We start from the raw sequence: 14859 nt of genomic DNA, 5'->3' as shown, positions 1-14859 counted from the left end.
AAAGTTATAGGAAAAAACAGTGCCTACCTCATTTCTATATGGTTTCACATATACTGTCCACTGATGGGTATGCCCATCCTCTTCTCTTTTCTTTCCAAAATATCGAGCAACGTTGCCATAAACTATTGGTTTAACGATAGTAACCCCCTAAAAGAAAAATAATTTAAACATCAATTAATATTGTATCATTACCCAAATAAACTGAGCAAGAGTTCTGAAAGCTTGTTTTAAGAAATGGCAGTCATACAAGAGACTCATTTCAGATCGAAAGATATACAGACTTTAAGGGATGGAAAAAGATAATTCGTGAAAATAAAAACAAACAAAGGTGGGGTAGCAATATTTATTCTGGACAAAGTAGACTTTAAAATAAAGGTTGTAACAAGAGACAAAGAAGGACCCAGCAATTCCACTTCTGGGTATTTATTTGAAGAAACCCAAAACACTAATTCGAAAAGAGATGTGCATACATATATTCACTTCAGCACTACTTAAAATAGCCAAGATACGGAACCAACATAAGTGTACATCAATAGATGAAAGGATAACAATGGAATATCACTCAGCCATGAAAAAAGAATGAAATCTTGCCATTTGCAACAACATGGATGGAATTTAGAGGGTGTTATGCTCAGTGAAATCAGTCACAGACAAATGCCATATGATTTCACCTATATGTAGAATCTAAAAAAACAAAGTAAACAAACAAAACAGAAACAAACTTATAGATAAGAGATTTTTTGGATGACAGCCAGATGAGAGGACTGAGGGGAATGGGAGAAAAAGGGGAAAGGATTAAGAAGTACAAGTTGGTAGTTACAAAATAGTCATAGAGTATATAAAGTACAGGATGACAGTCTTGATATACGCCATTTAGTTTATGATGCTCACTCCCATAAAAACTTTAAAAAATTGAGACGTGTTTTGGTTTATGCCATTAGTATTGTACTTCATGGGTGAACAAGTTTTGCTGCACACGGTGAAAGAATATGCAGTAATGCAGCATATAAGTGAAGGAGTTAGCACCCCACACAACAGCCTGGAACAATTCTTTAAGAAGGTAGAGAGGCCTGCAACAGATCCTCTACCCTCTACATCAGCTGCTTCCTGAGATGAAACACCTGTAGTACAGGCAGAATCATTACCAGCGTCTCCGGCATGTTCCTTAGGGCTTAGGCAATTGTGATTCACTTGACCCAGTATCTCCAGCACCTTCTGCAGGTTCTCCTGCCTCTCCAGCTTCCTCCTCCCAATAGGTCACTCTCTCCCACCTTGCAATGCCTCTTCCAGTGTGCAAGCCAACCACAGGAATAAAAGTAAAGAATATTTTTTACACTCATTTTTTGTCATTTTTTTGTTACTACAGTACAGTGTACAGTATATTTATGTCCTTTTCCTTTTTCTGTGGCTTAGATTATGATTTTACAACTGTGTTAGGATAGGTTACTTAGGCTAGGCTGTGTTTAGTCTTACACTAAAATTCGGGTTACATCACTATTGTAGGAACAGAACTGTATTGTAACCCGCGGACCCCCTATACAACATAGAGAATACACTCAACAATATTGTACTATGTATGGTGTCAGATCAGTACTAGATTTATCAGGGTATCCCTTCTTAAGTTATATGTGTCTAATCTCTATGTTGTATATTTGAAATTAATACAATACTATATCAACTGTAATTTAAAAAGAAAAAATTTAAAAACCTAGAGTGTTCTTATAACCTGGATTTCTCTCAATAAAAGATAATTATCACCTGACCAGGCGGTGGCGCGTGGATAGAGCATTGGCCTGGGACACAGTGGACCCAGGTTTGAAACCCCGAGGTCACTGACTTGAGCACTGCTCACCAGCTTGAGCACGGGGTCTCTGGCTTGAGTGTGGGATCATAGACATGGCCTCATGGTTTTTGGCTTGAGCCCAAGGTCACTGGCTTAAGCAAGTGGTCACTAGCTTAGCTATAGACCTCTGGTCAAGGAACATATGAGAAAGCAACCAATGAACAACTAAGATGCCTCAAAGAGAACTGATGCTTCTCATCTCTCTCCCTTCCTGTCTGTCTGTCCCTCTGCCTGTCTGTCTGTCTCTCTCACTAAAAAAATAAAAAAATGAAAAGATAATTATCCTCATTTCATATTAATACAAATAACTAAACACCAGATTAATTACAATGTCCCCACTTTATAATGTCTATTTAAAATGTGAAGTACTTTGAGAATTTTTCTGAAAAGAAACACAAAAGGTTTTTAAACACAAACTTTAAAGCAAGGGTCTGGAATAAAGACTGCCAACTTCAACCGCAGTCATCTGATGGGAATGTCCTCTTACAGCAGTGTTTTCCAAAGCACAGTATAAAAACTAAAGGCAGCTTGGGAGAGGATTTTAGGTAGAAAAATGGCAAACACTTTTCATTTTATTTATAGATTTATTTTTAATCGGTATTAAAAAAAAACATAACTATAGCAATTCAAACTCATAATTCTTTTTAAGATTTTATTTATTGATTTTAGAGAGAGGAGAGAAAGGCAGGGGGAGGAGCAGGAAGCGTCAACTCACAGTAGTTGCTTTTCATATGTGCCTTGACCAGGCAAGCCCAGGGTTCCAAACTGGTGACCTCAGCATTCCAGGTCGATGCTTTATCCACTGAGCCACCAAAGGCCAGGGACAAACATATAATTTCAAAATTACTAATGCTTAGGAATGGGCTTTTAAAAACTGATTGAAATAAAAATATTAACCATTACAACTGGATTCAGATAATGATAAAGTGGTACTTGTATGACTGATGTTTAACAATGGCCAATGGTCAGGTTTGCTACTTTGGTGCTCAGTTCTGAGATGTACATACATGTTTCTCATCACACCTGGTGAGTGTAAAGACAGTTTAGTATTTGACAGATTACGATGGAGGAGAGAAAAAATTTCAAGTGAACACAAAATGCTAATGTTGCACATGAATTTTAGACCAGTTGTTCAACAGTAAGAATACATCTGAAGGTCAAAAAGCAAGATATACCATATGCAATAAATGCTGTGCCAATGTAATCAATAATTAACCCTTTGAGTAGTGAGTGTTTTTCATGCTCGCTGACCCCATGAGTCTTTTCAAAAAATGAAATTAGGAGAGACAAGATGGCGCTGGAGTAGGCGGACGTACCAACATCTACCTCCCAGAACCAAAGTGGATTACAAACTAATTTTATGAACTATCATCTGGAAAAACCAACTTTGGACTAAACTAAGAGGACTCTTCAACCAAGGAACACTGAAGAAGCCACACCAAGACTGGTAGGAAAAGCGGAAACACGGAGAGGGCTGCCCAGCTCCCCCTGAGCGAACGGCAGCAGGGAGAGACTCGCGTGGCGGGAAGTGAATTTAGCACAGGGGAAAGGGTCCTGAGCCCCAGGAACAAAGCCCCAGCCTGCAGCCCCAGAGCCCAGAAGAGGCGTAAAGACAGTATTTAGCTGGAAACAAGTCAGGATACTGTTTGTGAGAAAGAGTCTGATTTCTCAGACCCAAGATCCTTCTTAAAGGGACTGCACAGAACACCTCTCTCACAACCATTCACCCAGGGCTCCTGGGGACGGGGGGAGAGAGGGGAGGACCAGAGTAAAAGGAAGAGAGTGTAATCTAGGAGGCACAGGGAGAGACATTTTGGGAGATAGCCACCCTAACCCCTGGGACGAGTCATTCCCCAAAGCTGAAGTGAATATTTCCCCCGGAAACAGCAATACCAGCAAAGGGAAGCAGGAGAGCAGCCAAACAAGCTCCCCCACGGCATTCAGAGCAGAGTCACATAGAAGGAGGGAGCTTTTGGGTCTACAGTAGTGAGTCTTAGGGTCCGAGCTGCAACGCCCCCACCCACGCAGCTGAGGGCGCACCGGAGGGCCGGCGGAAGTGGGAGACAAAAGCGCGGTTCTGCAGGGGCAGAAGCCAGCTGGCCACCACTGGGCTCAGGTGTGAGCTCAATCTTGCCCGGCTGGGGAGAAGGGGGCGTGCAAAAGCGGTCAAGCTCAGCTGCCTGCAGCCTGCAGGAGAAGGGCGGGAACCCCAGAAAGGGTGGAGACCAGCCTCTGAGCAAGGGCAGAGGAGCACAGCCTTGCCCCACCTGTGCAACCCAGGCTTGCGGTCTGACTTGGTAGCCGGCTCCTCCCGTGGGGGTGGAGCCAAAAGCCCAGAAGAGGCGGAGTTCCGCTACTGAGCTGAGCTTGGGCACGCAGTCCTGCCCGGCGGTAGAGCCAAGGCTAGCAGCAGTTCCTCCAGTGGGCTCCTCCTGCAAGGGCAGGGCGAAAGCTCGGAAACAGGCGGAGACCCGCAGCTGAGCAAAGGTGCTCGCCAGTGCCCTCAGGACCGAGCATAACGTCACACACGGGGGTGGGGCAAAGGCCAAGGCTACCAACGCTTGTGCACCTGAGCACGTGATCACAGCCACTCCTGTGAAGAGAAAATGCGGAGGCAGAGAAATACAACACAAATAAACCAAGAGAAATCCCCAGAAAGGGACCTGAGTGAATCGGATGTGGCCAAATTACCAGATGCAGAGTTTGAAGTAACAATTGTTAGGATGCTCAGGGATATCGGAGCAACCATAGATGGCCATTGTGAAAGCCTAAATAAAGAGATAGCAAATATAGGAAGGACATTGAAATAGTGAAAAAGAATCGGTCAGAAATGACAAATACAATATCTGAAATGGAGAATACAATGGAAGGAATTAAAAGCAGGATGGATGAGGCAGAGAATTGAATTGGTGAGTTGGAGGACATGATGGATAAAGGCACGGAAGCAGAGCAGAAAAAAGAAAAGAGACTCAAGAAGTCTGAGGAAGCTCTAGGAGAGCTCTGTGACAACATGAAGAGAAATAGCATCCGCATCATAGGGGTTCCTGAAGAAGAGAAAGAACAAGGGATAGAGACTTTGTTCAAACATATTATAGCGGAAAACTTCCCCCAATTAAGGCAGGAAAACATTTCACATGTTCAGGAAGCACAGAGAACTCCATTGAGGAGAAACCCAAAGAAGCCAACACCAAGACACATCATAGTTAAAATACCAAAGCTAACTGATAAAGAGAAAATATTGAAAGCTAGAGAAAAGAAGACTATCACTTACAAAGGAGCCCCCATAGGGATGACTTCTGACTTCTCAACAGAAACACTTGAGGCCAGAAGGGAATGGCGAGAAATATTCAAAGTAATGCAGAACAAGGACCTACAACCAAGACTATTTTATCCAGCAAGGCTATCATTTGAAATTGAAGGAGAAATAAAAAGCTTTACAGACAAAAAAAAACCTCAAGGAATTCACTGCAACCAAACCAAGGCTGCAAGAAATGCTAAGGGACCTGTTGTAAACAGATCAAAGGAAAAAAAGAATATAGCAAAAGAGGAATACAGTATTAAAGAAAAAAATGGCAATAAACAATTATTGATACATATCAGTAATAACCTTAAATGTTAATGGATTAAATGATCCGATCAAGAGACATAGGGTAGCTGCGTGGATAAGAAAACAGGACCCATACATATGCTGTCTACAAGAGACACACCGATCAAGGGATGCACACAGACTGAAGATAAAAGGATGGAAAAAAATATTTCACGCAAATGGAAATGAAAAAAAAGCTGGGGTAGCAATACTTATATCAGACAAAATGGACTTTAAAACAAAGACCATAGTTAGAGATAAAGAAGGTCACTACATAATGATAAAGGCAGCAATCCAAAAGGAAGATATAACCATTATAAATATCTACGCACCTAATAGAGGAGCACCTAAATATCTAAAGCAGACTTTAATGGACTTAAAGGGCGAGATCAACAGCAATACTATAATAGTAGGGGATTTCAATACCCCATTAACATCATTAGGTAGATCCTCAAGAAAGAGAATTGACAAAGAAACAGCAGACTTAAAGGACATATTAGATCAACTCGATTTAATGGATATCTTCAGAACCTTTCACCCTAAAACAGCAGAATATACATTCTTTTCAAGCGCTCATGGTACATTCTCTAGAATAGACCACATGTTAGGGTACAAAAGCGGTCTCAACAAATTTAAGAAGATTGAAATCATATCGAGCACTTTCTCTGATCACAATGGCATTAAACTAGAAATCAACCACAATAGAAAAATTGAAAAACATTCAAACACTTGGAAACTAAATGCCACGTTATTAAATAACGAATGGGTTAACATTGAGATCAAAGAAGAAATTAAAAATTTCCTAGAAACAAACGATAATGAGCATACATCAACTCAGAGTTTATGGGACACAGCAAAAGCAGTCCTGAGAGGGAAGTTTATAGCATTGCAGGCATACCTCAAGAAGCTAGAAAAAGCTCAAATAAACAACTTAACCCTGCATCTAAAAGAACTAGAAAAAGAACAGCAAGTAAAGCCCAGAGCTAGTAGAGGGAAGGAAATAATAAAGATCGGAGCAGAAATAAATGACATGGAGGCTGAAGAAACAATACAGAGGATCAATGGGGCCAGGAGCTGGTTCTTTGAAGGGGTAAACAAGATTGATGAACCTTTAACAAGACTCACCAAGAGAAAAAGAGAGAGGACTCAAATAAATAAAATTAGAAACGAGAGTGAAGAAATAACAACTGACATAACAGAAATACAAAATATTGTAAGAAAATACTATGAAGAATTGTACGCCAAAAAACTAGACAACCTAGATGAAATGGACAAATTCCTTGAATCATATAATCTTCCAAAAATCAATCTGGAAGAATCAGAAAACCTAAACAGACCAATTACAACAAATGAGATTGAAACAGCTATCAAAAAACTCCCAAAAAAGAAAAGTCCTGGGCCTGATGGCTTCACAAGTGAATTCTACCAAATATTCAAAGAAGAACTAACTCCTATCCTTCTCAAGCTATTTCAAAAAATTCAAGAGGAAGGAAGACTTCCAAACTCCTTTTATGAGGTGAGCATAATTCTGATTCCAAAACCAGGCAAAGACAACACAAAAAAAGAAAATTATAGGCCAATCTCCCTGATGAACTTAGATGCAAAAATCCTCAACAAAATATTAGCAAACCGGATCCAGCAATATATGAAAAAAATCATACACCATGATCAAGTGGGATTTATTCTTGGGAGGCAAGGCTGGTACAATATTTGCAAATCAATCAATGTGATTCATCACATAAACAAAAGAAAGGAGAAAAACCACATGATAATTTCAATAGATGCAGAAAAAGCATTTGATAAAATCCAGCACCCATTCATGATCAAAACTCTCAGCAGAGTGGGAATACAGGGAACATACCTCAACATGATAAAGGTCATCTATGACAAACCCACAGCCAACATCATACTCAATGGGCAAAAATTGAAAGCAATCCCCTTAAGATCAGGAACAAGGCAGGGGTGCCCCCTTTCACCACTCTTATTCAACATAGTTCTGGAAGTCCTAGCCACAGCAATCAGACAAGAAAAAGAAATAAAAGGCATCCGAATTGGAAAGGAAGAAGTGAAACTATCATTATTTGCAGATAATATGATATTGTATATAGAAAACCCTAAAGTCTCAGTCAAAAAACTACTGGACCTGATAAATGAATTCAGCAAGGTGGCAGGATGTAGAATCAATACTCAGAAATCAGAGGCATTTTTATACACTAATAATGAACTGTCAGAAAGAGAAATCAAGGAATCAATCCCCTTTACCATTGCAATCAAAAAAATAAAGTACCTAGGAATAAATCTAACCAAGGAGATTAAAGACTTGTACTCGGAAAATTATAAAACATTGATGAAAGAAATCAGGGAAGATACGAATAAGTGGAGGCATATACCGTGCTCTTGGTTGGGAAGAATAAACATCATTAAAATGTCTATATTACCCAAAGCAATTTGTAAATTCAATGCAATACCGATTGAAATACCAATGACTTACTTCAAAGATATAGAACACATATTCCAAAAATTTATGTGGAACCAAAGGAGAACACGAATAGCCTCAGCAATCTTGAAAAGGAAGAATAAAGCGGGAGATATCACACTTCCAGATATCAAGTTATATTATAAGGCCATTGTACTCAAAACAGCATGGTACTGGCATAGGAACGGGCACGTAGATCAATGGAACAGAATAGAGAACCCAGAAATAAACCCACAGCTCTATGGACAACTGATATTTGACAAAGGAGGTAAGAAAATACAATGGAGTAAAGACAGCCTCTTCAACAAATGGTGTTGGGAAAATTGGACAGCTACCTGCAAAAAAATGAAACTAGACCACCAACTTACACCACTCACAAAAATAAATTCAAAATGGATAAAAGACTTAAATGTAAGCCGTGAAACCATAAGCATCTTAGAAGAAAACACAGGCAGTAAGCTCTCTGACATCTCTCGCAGCGATATATTTGCTGATTTGTCTCCACGGGCAGGTGAGGTGGGAGACGGGATAAACGGGTGGGACTTTATTGAGCTGAAGGGCTTCTGCACAGCTGAAGACAATGGGAACAGAATAGAGGGACAAGCTACGCAATGGGAGAATATGTTTGACGTTGCGTCTGATGGGGGGTTAATAACCAAAATTTGTAGGGAACTTGTGGAACTTAATACCGGGAGGACGGGCAATCCAATCCAGGAATGGCAAGAGGGGTGGGTGGACACTTCTCCAAGGAGGACACGCAGATGGCCAATAGGCATATGAAAGGATGTTCAGCATCACTAATGATTAGAGAGATGCAAATTGAGACCACAATGAGGTATCACCTCACACCAGTCAGAATGGCGCTCATCAATAAAACAACACAGAATGAGTGCTGGCGAGGATGTGGAGAAGAGGGAGCCCTCCTGCACTGCTGGTGGGAATGCAGACTGGTGCAGCCACTGTGGAGGACAGTGTGGAGATTCCTCAAGAAATTGGGGATCGAACTGCCTTTTGACTCAGCTATACCACTGTTGGGAATGTACCCCAAGAACACCATGGCACTGTTTGAAAGGAAGAAATGTACCCCCATGTTTGTGGCAGCATTGTTCACAGTGGCAAAGATCTGGAAACAGTGTCCATCAGAGGACGAGTGGATTAAAAAGCTTTGGTATATATATACTATGGAATACTACTCAGCCATAAGAAATGATGACATAGGATCTTTTACAACAACATGGATGGACCTTGATAACATTATACTGAGCGAAAGAAGTAAATCAGAAAAAACTAAGAACTATATGATTCCATACATAGGTGGGACATAAAGATGAGACTCAGAGACATGGACAACAGTGTTGGGGTTACAGGGTGGAGGGAGGGGGTTGGGGGAGAGGAGGGGCACAAAGATCATGGCTTTTCAGCATTTGCCATATTCCCCCCCTTAATCTATAGACAGACAGCAAATATTTACTTATGGTGTTTCCACTATAAAGACTGCTGTCTTAGGGACAAATGCTGATGAACTATTTCAGCAGTTCCTCCTTCTTCAAGGACTTATATGTCAACATAGAGCTCCATGTTTCATAGGACATACTCAAGCTCACTCCATGCTCCCTGGAGCTTTAGCACAAGGGAATGCCCTTTTTTTTCCTCTCTCTCTCTTTTTTTTTTGTTGTTGTATTTTTTCTTTTATTTATTTATTTTTTGTATTTTTCTGAAGATGGAAATGGGGAGGCAGTCAGACAGACTCCCGCGTGCGCCTGACCAGGATCCGCCTGGCATGCCTACGGGGGGTGGGGGGGAATGCTCTGCCCATCTGGGGTGTTGCTCTGTTGCAACCAGAACCATTCTAGCGCCTGAGGTAGAGGCCATGAGGCCATCCTTAGTGCCCAGGGTGGCTTTGCTCCGGTGGAGCCTTGGCTGTGGGAGGGGAAGATAGAGATAGAGAGGAAGGAGAGGGGGGGGGGGTTGGAGAGGTAGATGGGCGCTTCTTCTGTGTGCTCTGACTGGGAATCGAACCCAGGAATCCTGCACACCAGGCCAATGCTCTACCACTGAGCCAACCGGCCAGGGCCTAGGAATGCCCTTGTTGATCAAGCTACCCAAAAGAAAATTATATGGAGCAACCATGACAGACCGAGCAAGTCAGTCTCATACTATTCATCACCAGAACGCTGCAGCCCAGTGTAAACAGTTTCAACTTTCTCGGGAAGCAGCACGGCAGATTGGGAAATCCTGTCCAAGGGGTCCTATACTGCCCCTTCATTTAGAGTTAACCCTCAAGGACCCCTACAGGACAACTTTGGCAGATGGATGTTACTCATATACCTTCATTTGGCAAACAGTCATATGTCCACATTACAGTGGATACATATTCCGGATCTATAGTAACCTCTGTCAGAACAGGAGAGGCTGCTAAGCATGTTATAGCTCATTGTCTGTATGCATTGTTCTATTATTGGATTTCCTAAACTGGCTAAACTGAAAATGCTCCTGCATATGGAGCAAAAGCATTTACTGTATTTTGTCATGCTTACAATCTTTAAAGTTAAGGTATTATTAAAGTGTACTCAGCAAACATTTTAAGGTCAATTAAAAAAAAAAAATTTTAAAGGGGGGAGTCATATCCTGGAACTCCTATGGAACCATATCATGCTTCTTACTTTAAAAAAAAAAATTTACATTTCTTTGGAATGCTGATGAACAGGAGACACCAAATCTTTTTCACCTGCAAACTACTACCTTCTTTATTAGATCCAGCTAATAACACTGTTTTGTCTTTTTCCAAATAGCTCCAGATATATGGAAAAGACTTATATAGGCGGATGGGGATCCTCAAACCCCTTAGCGAGATCTTCTGAGAATGGCTTTTAACATACCTAGAGGCAAAAAAAGCCCAATAGAGATCAGGGGAACTACCAGCTTTTAGGATACACCCTTAAAGGCTCCAACGCCCCAAAGGGGTCTCATAGGATGCCATCTGGGTCCTGCTTCAATAGTGGAAAGGAAGGTCATTGAGCTAAAGCCTGCCAGGCTTACATGCCTCTGCTGTGAGGAAACAGGGACACTGGAAGGTAGGCTTCCCCCTACTCCTCTAAGGGAGGGTTCAGTCTCTTCCAGCCCTGCTCCAGCCACCTATGACCTAACCTTGCCCAGAATGCTGGGGTCAGCCACTGAAGGCTGAAGGTGCCCAGGGCCGTCGGCCCCATCTACGACACTGTGGACGAGCCTAGGGTATTTCTTCCAAGAAGCAGGTAAACTGATCTCATCTGCACAAGGGCCACTTAACTATGTTTTGCCTGAATAGTCAGGTTTTTTATTCTTCCTCAAAGATCTCTGTTGTGGGTGTAGATAGTCCTATTTTCTGCTGCTTTGCTTAATATATAGTGTTTCCTTTATCCCTCCTACCTCAATGACCCACTCATATTTCAGGCTGGGACCTACTCCTAATTTAGAGCTCTCTTTCCCCCTTTTGCCAACTTCTATTATGAATCTACCTTTGCCACCCAGCTTAGTGTATCCCAAGGTTCTCTTTACCATGCCACAGTCGCAGAGCTCCAGGGAAAAGCAACCTGGTCTCATCTCTCCAGGCAGAGGAGAACAGAGGCTCCATATCCACGCATGCTGCAAATGGCTTTTCCAGTCTACCTGAATCATTACCAGCTAGAAGCAGCGGTCATTGGGACTTGGACATGAGCTGCAAAGTATAGAATGGTGACAACAATTCCAGTGCCATGAGGATTTTTCCTGGATGTGGACTTTTCCTGGACTCCTGCTCCCTGTGACAGCTCCTAACAGACTGAACTGTGGTTGGGTTGCATTTTTCAGGAATTTGGCATGGTGATGCGGCCAACTTGGACTTGGTGAACATGTTAAGGACACTACTCTTTTATGGATTCTTGCTGTATTGGCCAAGAGTTTGCTTAAAGGCTTTTAATCACTGTAAAAAAAAAAATAGAAGACTGGATAAAGAAGATGGGGCACATATACACCATGGTATACTATTCAGCTAGAAGAAATGATGACATCAGATCACTTACAGCAGAATGGTGGAATCTTGATAACATTATGCGGAGTGAAATAAGTGAATCAGAAAAAAACAAGAACTGCAGGATTCCATACATTGGTGGGACATAAAAACGAGACTAAGAGACATGGACAGGCGTGGGGTGGTTACGGGGGGTAGGGGGGAGGGGAGGAGAGAGAGGGGGAGGGGTACAAAAAAAAACAAAAAAAGGAATAAATGAGTTGTGTAATAAACAACAAAAAAATGAAATTATTTCCAGTTACAGTTTTATTAACTTAAAATCAGGAGGCACGAGGACATACATGAACATTAGTACTACTCAAAAGTTAATAAAAAATGAGGTAAAGCAGTGAATAGAAAAACTTTTAATTTTGGCTGAATAGTTAACAAATAAACCCAATACCTATTAGCCTAAATTTCATCCAGGAGAAGGCAAACAGTTTATATGAGAACTTAAATAATACCAGTAAGTGCTACTGGCACTTGTGGCAACCACTGATGGGGCCTCACGTTTAAGGCCTGAAAAAATGAGTACAAGGAGCCCTGACTTGGTGAGTGGATAATAGATCCCATAACTGCTATGGCGTTGGTACAAACTTGCAGAGTTAACTCAATGATAAAAATGGGGCTCATCTGTTAACAGACTTTCTACCTGGTTAAGATTTATGTAAATTGGAAAAAGATGCCTACAAGACTACATAGTAAGTGAGGAGGAGAAATAAGTCTAAATTTAAAGCACAAATTTTTAACTGGTGTGCCACAAGACTTTTTAAAACATCAATACCTGAGTATTGAGTCAGGGAAAGGGATCTCTTTTCCCTTAGATTGCTAAATAAAAAAGTGACAATAGCCAACAGAACAATAGCCATCCAGTGTGAATGAATCAAAATTATACCTATTTTTTTTTTTGGCAGATCAGCAAAAATATATTTTTCGGTGGGCTGCAGAATTTTAGTAATTAGTTTATTATATGTGCCATGAGATAAAAAAGGAAAGTTGAAAATCGCTGGTTTGAAGCTTTATATGACTAACTCATCCTTGTTTTGGTAAAGAAGTATTTGAGGACTACAGGCCTGATCTTAAGTCATTGGAACTTAAAACTTACAAACTTTTGAAATCTATCTTAATTACAAATACAGAAATTTCTGTAAGTTCTACAAAATCTGCTTTAACCCTTTGTTTGGTAGTACTTTCCTATCAGTCCAAAAGCCTGGGAAAATGTGTATGTTTATGAATTTACCTGGCATCTCTTCCCCTTTACATTAAATGTCAGTAGCTTTTTAAATTTTCAAAGAACTCCCACTTTATATGTGATATTAAAGCCTTGTGCATGATAGTTGTAAACACAGCATATGGTCAAAATTATGTGAACACAATATGACAGGTAAGGACTCTTTAAAAACCTATATTAACCAGGCCCTGGCTGGTTGGCTCAGTGGTAGAGCGTCGGCCTGGCGTGCAGATCTCCACCCCTCCCCCCTCTCCTTCCTCTCTGTCTTTCTCTTCCCCTCCCGCAGCCGAGGCTCCACTGGAGCAAAAGATGGCCCGGGCGCTGGGGATGGCTCCTTGACTCTGCCCAGGCGCTAGAGTGGCTCTAGTCGCGACAGAGCGACGCCCCGGAGGGGCAGAGCATCGCCCCCTGGTGGGCATGCCGGGTGGATCCCATCGGGCGCATGCGGGAGTCTGTCTGACTGCCTCCCCGTCTCCAGCTTTAGAAAGGGCAAAAAAAAAAAAAAAGAAAAGAAAAGAAAAAAAGAAGGAACTAGGTGGATCTGACTTAAAAATTCATATGCCAGGGGATGTAAGAAAGTGGGAGGGAAATGTGTCATTGTGTCAAACATTGTTAGGCTCCCTGATAATAATTAAAAACAAAAGGTAGTATTTATGGTCTCTATGTGCGTGGCAATATTCTTTGCATGCCTTGATTAATAAATATGCTGGCTGTAGCTTTGGCGTTTGGAAACACAATGAACTTGGGCAAGTTTTCTAACCCACCCACCCCCACCCCCCGGTCGAGAATCAGGTAAAGCTGTTAGCCATCGTGCTTGGCATGCAGGAAGTGCTTCTCAAATACTTGCTACCCTCACAACCAGGTGGATGGCCCCCCTGCTTACCCGTGACCTGGGCTGATAGCTCCAGCCCCCGGAGTGGCCTGTTTCCCCGGCGACGGTGCCGGGCTTTCCCCAAGCCACCGCTCTCTGGATTTTTGGCGGGGATGGAAGGGAGTTTGTGACGCCGTGAAGTTAGGGCCCAATGAGACACAGCTTTCCGCTCAGGGACTCTAGCTCGCTCTCCGCCTAGGACTATGGTTTAAACCCAGGGCGAGAAGCGCGAAAAGGAAATCCGCCCCCCCCCCCCCCCACGCCGCGGACGGAAGGACCGGGATAAGAGACCACGCCCGGGGGAGGCGCGGGCCGGGCACTGACCTTCACTCTCCCGCCGGAGTCAGGCCCAAATTCGGCCATTCTCTTAAACATATTGTCCTACGGAAGAAGCCGCCGCAGCCGCCAGGAAAAGAGACCGACGCCGGCCCCTTCTGCTCGGGCTCAGGCGGAGGGTTTCTGGCCGAGAGAGGGCGAATCGCCAGCGCTCGCGGAGACCTGGATCCGCTGACTACTCGCTGGAGCTGGTTCCAGACACCCATTCAGCCTGCGCGGCGCGGAGCGGCACGGAAGGGCGCTCGACGAAGTGCGCAGGCGCGACGAGCATACTGCGCAGGCGCAGGGCGGCCCTGGCTGTGGAGCGTGCTTTTGTCGCCGTGGTAGTTTGGGACGCGGGAGTCTCCAGTTTGCTTGTCACCAACCTGACCAGGCCTTAGTTTGTAGTGACCGAGAAATGGCTTTTGGAAGAACTACCTTGTTATCGCCAGAGCCTTCTAATTCTGAAATCAAGTTCCTGAAATATCGTCCACGTACAGTTTTCCGTTA

General features: G+C 42.7%; 1 protein-coding gene across 1 annotated transcript in view; it reads right to left on the bottom strand.

The window, feature by feature from the left end:
* The window catches only part of YEATS4 (YEATS domain containing 4), a 32678-nt gene extending 18073 nt beyond the window's left edge, over positions 1 to 14605 (bottom strand). The window contains exons 1-2 of the mRNA XM_066365737.1: positions 14359 to 14605; positions 28 to 147 (exon numbers count right to left, since the gene is read on the bottom strand). Coding sequence (XP_066221834.1) covers positions 28 to 147; positions 14359 to 14409 — 171 coding nt within the window. The 5' untranslated portion in view covers positions 14410 to 14605. The remainder of the gene's footprint in view (positions 1 to 27; positions 148 to 14358) is intronic.
* Positions 14606 to 14859: the final 254 nt, after the last annotated feature.

The sequence above is a fragment of the Saccopteryx leptura genome, chromosome 2, assembly GCF_036850995.1.
Source record: "Saccopteryx leptura isolate mSacLep1 chromosome 2, mSacLep1_pri_phased_curated, whole genome shotgun sequence".
In the NCBI taxonomy this organism is placed as follows: domain Eukaryota; kingdom Metazoa; phylum Chordata; class Mammalia; order Chiroptera; family Emballonuridae; genus Saccopteryx; species Saccopteryx leptura.
Note: the sequence above shows the minus strand (reverse complement) of the source record. Positions and strands in the feature narration are given on the sequence as shown.